At 39.1% G+C, this 9,470-nt stretch overlaps 1 protein-coding gene across 4 annotated transcripts; it reads right to left on the minus strand.

The window, feature by feature from the left end:
- LOC145495116 (retinoic acid receptor RXR-alpha-like) lies at positions 1-9,307 on the minus strand. 4 transcript variants are annotated; one of them, XM_081474696.1, is made up of 6 exons: positions 8,473-9,307; positions 3,647-3,913; positions 2,800-2,941; positions 2,235-2,401; positions 1,892-2,113; positions 1-1,043 (listed from the first exon to the last, which is right to left on the minus strand). In XM_081474696.1, exons 2-6 carry the CDS (start codon positions 3,882-3,884, stop codon positions 802-804), a joined length of 1,011 nt encoding a protein of 336 aa, XP_081330822.1. In that variant the 5' UTR covers positions 3,885-3,913; positions 8,473-9,307; the 3' UTR covers positions 1-801. The 4 variants fall into 4 exon arrangements, with proteins under 4 accessions (XP_081330822.1, XP_081330839.1, XP_081330814.1 ...); XM_081474713.1 differs by lacking the exon at positions 8,473-9,307 and adding an exon at positions 6,549-6,693; XM_081474688.1 differs by lacking the exon at positions 8,473-9,307 and adding an exon at positions 6,321-6,693.
- Positions 9,308-9,470: the final 163 nt, after the last annotated feature.

Consider the following 9,470-nt stretch of genomic DNA (forward strand, 5'->3'; position numbering starts at 1 on the left):
AATCAACTCTATTTGTTTATTTGTTCATTTTAGTACATTTTAATTTGTTGTCGTCTTAACAAATAATGAAGCCCTTTTCGCTGGTACATTGCAGATGCTTAGGCTAAATACCTTACATACGACTCTGTAATATGCTGTTTACAGTTACTTGATTTGATCATTCAATATCTAAAATTATTAACTAGTAGAGGAGTAAATCCTGGCGCATGAAGCCAGCCCTTGGCTAGCTGTATATATTGCGTACTGCCACTTTCTTAACATTCTTTCGGTTGATACAGTCCCACTAACAGCCATCTATTGCATGAGCCGGCCGTGAACCACACGCGCACTAGCGGACTAAACAGTAGATCATGAAATAGATAATAATAATTTTATTTAAAAAGAGAAAAGAGCACTCTACTGCAGTCAATTAAGGACTTACAAAATGGTGCCCCTCTATATGAGTACCTATTTACTCTTTCTTACCCATATCTTTTCAGTTCATGCAATTACCCAATACACGAGTCGCATTAGACACACGTGCGCCTAGCGTACCTTTTTATTAATTCTTGATCATATTTCGTTATAGTAGTCTAACTGAGCAATTACGCGATATGGGCCGTAAAACATACACAGGCCTTGCAAATCTATTTATCGGTACTTAATAACACATCTATAAATGGGACTGCAAAGTGTGCTCATTGTGCACCTATTTACCCATCTTCAGCTTAGTGTCGCTAATGCAACATGAGAACACGATAGCCTGAGGTCCATCGGACGAGTCACAAAAATCGCTCAATCGCTTTTTTTTCTTCTACCTTGTCATTTTTGCAAAATAAACGACCGCACCTGAGGAAGAGCCAGGTTGAGAAAAGATTGCGCGAACAAGCATTCGTGTGCCATCTTCGAGCACACACCTCTCAGTGTCGGAAGTCTGAGCAAAATGTGAGCAAAGCGGCTTGGCTTGTCGGGATACGAACACTTGATATAGTCCCGCAATGCATCAAGGGAACGATTTAGGATGAAGTCCACCATCTCTCTGTTTTTTAATCCTGAACTTGTCTCTGTAAGAAAAGCAAAATTATGTACACGTATAAGTAAACTTAAAAGAAATATTAAGGGGATATATTTTTTACCCTGTCATGTATATTTTGGCAAAGTTAAAGCTAATTTATTTTCCTGTTGATCACCTCTTTTTGCCGTAGACAACTTCAATCAAGTAGCCAGATACTCGGGCAATCAATCAATTAACCATCAGTCAATTATAGATCAGTCAATCATGAATCAGTCAATCAAACAGTTGTTCAGAGAGACAATAAATCAGACAGTCAGTCAGTGAGTCAGTCAGTCAGTCAGTCAATCATTCAGTCATACAATAAATTAGACAGTCAGTCAGTTAGAGAGTCAATCAGTCAGTCAGTCATTCAGTCATACAATAAATCAGACAGTCAGTTAGACAGTCAATATGTCAGTCTATCCGTCAGTTAGTCAGTCAGTCATTCAGTCAGCTAGTTAGTCAGTCAGTCATTCAGTCAGTAAGACAGTCAGACAACCAGTCAGTCAAGCAATCGATCAATTAAGCAAGCAACCAATTGATCGATAGTCTTTTTTCCGCAACACTTAGCACCAAGGAGTTAGTAAACTCGTGAAAGGAAACATTCTGTGCAAGTACTTTGCGAGTTGTTTGTCTTCCTCTTTTGCTGACTGATCTCCAGTGTTAAACTTTTCATATAATACTACGATTTTCATGCGCATCTCTTGACCTAATTTCACGTAAAAATGCCAAGTTTAGTCATGTAACAGAGGCAATAATCAATTTCAGAATGGTTCGAACGCCCACAAGTATAAAATGGCCGCCAGCTTTCAAAGCAGAGGTTTCATACTGTCCAATATCAATAAAAAGGAAGCTCACCTTGCTCAAATAGCATAATGGCATTCACACAGGCAAACTCCGCCATGTCAAGCTGCAAGCTTTGCAGCTTATAAGCGAAACACGCCAGTTGTAAGGACCACTGTTCAAGGACCATATTAAAAGAGTGCTCGGGATTAAGAAGCACATCTTTAGCTAACAGCACTGAGCCCTGATGAGCACCGGACCGCTGGCATATACGAAGAACCAATAATTCGAGCAAAGCTATGAACAAAATTGAAATACTTTTAATTTATGTGTATATTCCTGTGGTTATCTTCGAGGGGCTTAAAGTGCCACAGGGGGCAAACAGACGTGAGTAACTTAAGAATGATTCTCTTCGTACCTGTGGACACCAGACTGGCTTGATCGTCCCGATCCAGCTCTCCGAATCCGGGAACTTTATATGCCCAAGTCACTATCAAGTCTACTTCTTGTAGGACCAACTCCATAACGATTTCCACAGGGTTCAAAGGGTAGATATCGGCAAAACCTAGTTCCAAGTAGTCTGGTCTGTTAACGAAAATGTTATAATGAATACAAACTTATCCAAAACAAACTTCGAATAAAAATGCATTAGAGGTAATGCGTTTTTAGCCAGCATTTCCAGTGGTGTAACAACTTCACTAGACCCAAAGGAATCACAGCACAGCTAACGCAAAGAAAATAACCAAAAAGCAAATAATTATAAACCTAGCAAAACTCTAACAGAGAACCGAGTAACGCGACGGAAAACGCTGTTACTCCATTCACAATTAGTTTTGGATTTGCTCCCCACCGGTTAAAGAAAAAACGATAACGTCTGTTGCACAGCTTTCAAACCAATCAGAGGCCAAAAAACACAAATCTATAACATTAAACATAATTCATCTATTTTGCATCGCAAACGAAATCGAATAAGATCTACCAACCTTCTTTTTGGTGTGGCATCAGGGCGCGCCTGGATAAGCTGTGTAATCAACTCAGATGACACAAATGTGTCAGCGTTTTCTTTCATTCCAATTAATGACTTGATTCGTGGTCTGCCACCAGGTGCTCTGTCCTCTCGTACAGCTGATAAAGGAATACCACATGAAGACATGATTGATCATCGCAGTTATACACACAACTTAAGCAGTTGTGAAATTAAAGTATGAAAAAAAAAAAGAAAAATCAGGCTTGAACAGGATTTGAATCCATGACCTCTGCGATGCAGTGCTCTACCAACTGAGCTATCAAGCCAACTGGGAGCTGGTCACGTCCTGTGTTCAAAATCAACCCATCTCCATAACATAATTTATCTCCACCATCTACGGATGTATAATAATTGCAATAATTAAGCAATTATCGCGGGCTCTGGAGGCAGGCTCATTTAGTGTGAATGCCTAAAAGGGACAGTGGGGGCGCGGTGGCCTCATAGTTAGTGCACCCGACTTCTGGCCCAGCAGTCTGGGTTCAAACCCTGGCCGGGGACATTATGTTGTGCTTTTAGGTCAAGGCACTTTACTCTTACAGTGCCTCTCTCCATCCCCACCCAGGTGTATAAATGGGTATCGACGAACTTAATGCTGGGGGGTAACCCTACGACGCACTGGTATCCCATAGAGGGAGGAGTAGAAATACTCCTAGTCGCTTCATGCCACTGAAACTGGGATAAGTACCAGCTTGGCTCGTATACAGACTGTACCCTTTACCTTACCTATAAGGGACTATGGGACAGTCGTGGAGCGGAAATTGATCAAAGTGTATGCAATCATCTGCTTGGTTAGTTGTCTTTACCTTCTTTGAGCATTCCTAGGGACAAGCACTTCTGAAACCTGCAAAACTGGCACCTTATCCGGTTATTTTTGTCAATCTGGCATGACATGCTCTCCACGCATGTGTAATGTAGTTGTTTTTGGACAGTTCGCTTGAAGAAACTCTTACATCCTTCACAGCTTTGTACGCCGTAGTGAAATCCTGATGAGCGATCCCCACAAATGGCACAGATGCGGTTTGTGGTGTATGATTTCTCCATCTCTTGCTATTGGCTTGTTGATGTGATCCCTGCAAAAAGCAGCTCAGTCATTAAGCCTAGTTTGCAATAGCGACATATTGACATACCATAACGACATCAGAAGAACGTTACGTCGTTATGTTTGTTGTGTGAACATCCTGACATAATGAGAACATAAAGACTGCATGGTTCACACTAGCGACATAACGACATAACGACATTGTCACGAACGAAATAAAAAGATCGTTATCTCTACGTAAAAAGGACGTTATGCTTGTAGTGTGAACATGTAGACATAATGACATATTGTACATAACAACATGAACATTTCGACATAAAGATAAAACTGATCTTTTCCTTATGTCGTTATGCCGCTAGTGTGAACCAGGCTTAACAGCACGAACATAACGACATAAGGTTCATATACCATGCCATAACGACATTGAAGTGATCTTTTCCTTATGCTTTTATGTCGATGTTCACATTGCGACATAAGCTATTATGTCGACTATTTCATTGTGTCGTTATGTCGTTTATGTCGTGATGTCGCTAGTGTAAACTAGGTCTAAGCGATTGACTGATGCATTAATTTATCATACACTTACTAACTGCACGTAAGACGTTCGACTACAAGGCACTTTTATTAGAACGAACTGATCTCATCTGCCCACAATCTAGGGACATACGTCGTTTCTCTTAAAGGTTAATTAATGTACTCTTTGTTGTATAAGGAGCAGAAAATAGAAATTAAGCTTAAGTATTCACACAGCCTTAAACAAGTGAGTGAGGCTGTTAGAAATCAAAAGGTAGTATTGTAAAAATGGCCGGTTGCATGACATTTTAAAATTGAGTTGAATTAAAGATACATTTGCAGATAAAGTGGGAAGCTCTTTCTTTCTTTTATAAAACAATGCAATAAAACCAAAAAAAACCAACAACAACCATTTCATTCATGCAGACAAAACTTAAAGCTAAATGTAAACAATGCAATGCAAAAAAAATGCAAAAAATAAACTAGAGAAAAGATTTCACACATATAGTTACTAAATGATCCTATAGAAAAAAAATTAAGAACAAAAATCAAAAAGGCTTTTGTTCGAAATTACGAGGACATTTCATCGAGGACATTCGTTATTGCCATACATTTAGCCACAGTCTGTCTGCATGGAGTTTGCGATCAGAAATCAGTCGATTTTCGATAACCTAGTCAGCTTAGGCGGAGATTAACCGAGTTGGCATGGATCAACTGAATCTGGCCGGTTTTGGGAATCAGTGAATTTATTATATAGACACCATTGTATACTGAAGGACAACTGCTATCTCCAATTTGTCTTGATTCGAGCAACCGAAGAAAATTATACCAGTCTTAGATCTAGTCTCTTCAATTCTTTTCTCCCTTTTATCAGCTTTTCTTTCGCGTACGTATAAACACTTTGGCCGACAATCCAAACAACCTAGCTAACTTGCCTGGGACAATAGTGTTGGTGAAAAGGGGCCATCAAAACATCCTTTCATACTTTATTGGTTGCCAAATTCTTAAGACTAAGATGCTTGTCTTTGTATGGAAATGCTACAGAGAAATTGATCATTGATCACTAACAAACTGCAGTTGAAAGGATTTAATACTTGTCCGTGTTACACAACGTCGCCGATCGAACAGATAGTTAATCTAAGACTTGGAAAACCCTTGAACCAGGCTTACAATGATTATTTTTCTGTTTTCACGGCTTCTTTACTCATACAGACTGCCTTAATTAATATTCTTCAAAATAGAATCGCCAGTAGCTTACCATATTGATTGAGCAGATCATGTGAACAGCGCCTAATCATAGCGTGTAGAAAAGAATATCTTTGTGATAGAGTGAGCACAGAAATTCTGTGAAAATTACATATGTCGAGTAACGTTGTTATTGTTATATCGAGAAAACAACATTTTCATTTCAATAGGAATTTTAATTGCTGTTTCGATTGCAGGTATGGCTTTTTCAGTAACCTTTTTGAAAAATTAAACTTTCCTCCTAAAGAGAAATAAATGATATTTCATTCACCGGGCCGAAGTAGGCCTTTTTCGACTAGCGTCGGCAGGTGATGTCAAAAGGCGACCTGGGTAAAATCAAAGACTACATGACAAGTTGTTTTCGACTGTACATTTTAAATTCAGCGTGTTTATGTAGTTCGCAACGTACAGTTTATAATGACGGTGTTGTAATAAACAAGGAAGTTTTTCTTGAGCCAACTAGATTTCCACATGAACAAGCCGGAGTAATTAACCTTTTTGGAAGACCTGCACACATATTCGCTAAACAAACTTTATGTTTACCATAGTGAAGTAAATTGGCCGTCGTTTTGGCTTGCCGGTTAGTTCTTTACAGTCTTCGAATTAAAACGTCCAATGTGGTAAATTTTCTTTTAATTCGGCCCAGTCGAATAAAACGCGTTCAATTAAGCTTCACCTACCTGGTTAACCACAATGAAAATCTCCCGACAGTTTAGTTTCTCGGTTTCCTAACCGAGTATAAGAGATAAAAGTTGACGAAAGCCAACAAAACGCAAAGGTTATGAGACGTGCTGAACGAATCAACGACGACGGGAAAATGGCGATTGGCGTTGATATGAAAAGAGAGAGAGATCGAGAGAGAGAGAGTCAATCCTTAACTCCTTGAGCTAAAAAGTGTAATAAATTACCTGCGCATTAAAACAAAGCGTCATCAGCTAATTTCCTGTGAACGTTTTCGGCTCAAAAGGAGTTCTGCGCAAAATATCATATCCCTAATTACAAACTCAAATTTTAAAATCAATTTCCATTTGCAAGAGCCAATGAGTTGGATATTTATTGTTAAATGCTTTTGCCGGTGGGAAGTGATGGGAAAGATAAGACAGATGGATAAATGTTTCATTGTTAGTTTAGGAAACAGCAGTACTACAGCTGTTGCAATTCTCATTTCGTTAGCAAGAATTTAAATAAAATTTGTAAGCTTTATGTAAATGTTTGATTGTTACTGTTTGTCTCGTTAAGATATTATTTTCATATTACTCGATCGTAAAATTCCGCGAAGAGAAAAAACGTGAGGTTTAAGGCGTCAAAGTCATTTCCCTTAGTATTTACAGTACGTTAAACAAATGAAATTGCCAGCGAGAAGGGTTTTTTTCAATTATTTTTCAGGACGAAAGCTTTTCAAGTTAAACTAGTTTGCTGTTGAATAGACTCTGCAGCATATTGGCGATATAGAGTGATCGACCCCGCAGAGAGCAAAATTACACATCGTAAGGATAAACAGAGGCCGTTTTATTAGAGAATAAAAATACCCTGACACATGGACGACTTTTTGCGGATACCTAGGCCTCAACATTTAAAAAGGAGCCTTCTCGGCGAAAATGTTTACTTAACATCCCCACAAGTATGCCCTCTTTCGCCGATTGACTACCAACGCACCTGAACTATATGGTAAAGCATAACTGGAAGCCAGTCTTTCCGCAAAACGACTCTGTTTGAAGAGGGAATGTTTGCGCCAGCCGTTTTGCCAAAACAAGCACTGGCAACTACATCTTATTCCAATTCTAATAACGTTCTCTTTTTCAATATAGACTGACAAAATGGCTTTCTTTGTTTCCCGCTGAACCCATGAACCTACTTCGTTTTTTCTTTCTTCTTTCTGGTGGTTAATACTTAGCCCAGCGCCTAAGGACGGATAGTTCGAAATGAAAATCTAACCTTATTGAACTGAAATGTCAGAAGTTCGTGATCGCTCGGAAAGGTTTCAGTTAATCCCTATTTCAGGATTTCTGCATAGTTAAGCACCAAAAATTACCCGAAAGTTTTATGTGATAGTACAAGCTGACTGAGCAAAATTATGTTAAAAGGGAGCCGTGTTTCAGGCTCTTGGTAGTTTGACCTGTGAATGCGTTTATTCAAGTAGAAAACAAGATAAAACAAAGAGTAAAGTTTTTCTTGATGCAGTTACATTTTGAGCCGCGTTTCGCGCGCAAAGGGTTTTCGCCATTATTTAACATCGCCAAATCTTCATATCAGTAGCCATTATTATCTTCACGAGACTTCGTTTGAAAATCCGGCTTGTTTCGGCTTCATCGATTGAGTTAAGTCCAAAACAGTACTTAGAGCCGGGATTACAAAGGCGAGAACTTGCCGCTCGGGTCAGTAGCCGTCCGCGCGACTGTTTCAGCCACACAAAATTTGTTCAATAAAATTTGGTTTCCGAATTTCTCAGCTGTAGCGTTCTCGGCTAGCTTATTTGTACAGAAAACACAAATTTTAACTTCTTCTCATACTGAACTCAAACTACTCCATTCAAGCTACAGTTTTGAGACTCAGATCAACTCTGCTGGAGACGGGAATTATCAATAAGAAATATAATCGGTATAATTTGACTAGACTGACTTCCTGTCGTTTCAGTTTAAATATAAAATAAAGGAACTGATAAAACCCCTGAGCGGAACTTCGATCTATCTCCCGAAAATATCCCAATACCTACTCTAGTCAAAGGCAAATTTATTAATTATTCTCGCCGCGTCTTTACCGTTATCCGTTCAGCCTACCTCGATCTGTTTTTGCCGATACGAATTCTCACATGACCAAAGTCCATCAACTTACCAAAATTTGACAAAATTAGTCTGTTAAATGCCAGCGGCCTGAGCACTTTCCAATCGTCCTTCAGTACTGAAAAATTCACGAAAAGTTAAAGCACGTTACAACCGCCACGTTTTTAGTATTGAAAGATCTCTTCTAAAGGGACTGGACTTAAAAACAAAACAAAAAAACAGCCGGACACGCCTTGGCAAGCTAACCGATAAATTATTTCCTTTGTCCACTTTAAAATGAAAATATGTCAGTAACAACGTAGCTTTTAAAGTAAGCTGAACTAATTTTCTGCATTATCAAAGGAAGCGTTCATGTGAATTGTGACAAGATAATTATGATAACGGCAATTTATTTACATCATCAAAGAACAACTGAAAGTTCGCCTCACTGCCACTTATTCCAAAGTTTGATTTTTAATTTGGAGACCCCCCTGAAGTCATCAATCGAGCGCTATGTGAGCTTTTTATAAACAAGCGATTTCTTATTCAAAGATTCGGCTTTTGGCACGGTGTATCTTGCTATGTGAAGAGCATGCTTCGTAAATGTTATTCCGCTTGGTACACGTAAAAATCCCCTGGACGCTTTCTTTTTCTTTTTCTGTTGTCTCTGTTTCACAAGCAAACCGATGAGACTGGGAACGAAACGAACACAATTTGCCAAGGGTAAAATTTCGTAGTCAACAGGCAAAACGCCGACACGAAAGGAAGCTTTTAATTCAGTGCCTTGCCTATTTCGCCTCTCGGTTGTAGCGAACAGTTAGATGACTAAAATGGTAAATTTACCATTTAACATCCAGTTTCTGGTTAAAAGGCGAAAGTTTTCGTTTCTTAGTTATTATTGTATTGACGCCGCCTTGGTAACCCGGCCCATAAAGAAAACGTTTAAAGTTGTATGACGAGTGACGTGACCAACTAACAAATAGGAGATCTGATCTGCCTTAAAATGACCTCTGAGCCTCGCGTATCTGTTTCCTTACGTGCTGTGTGTTTCCTGTTCCCAAGATAAGAAAA

This window comes from Orbicella franksi, chromosome 1, assembly GCF_964199315.1.
Source record: "Orbicella franksi chromosome 1, jaOrbFran1.1, whole genome shotgun sequence".
Classification (NCBI taxonomy): Eukaryota; Metazoa; Cnidaria; class Anthozoa; order Scleractinia; family Merulinidae; genus Orbicella; species Orbicella franksi.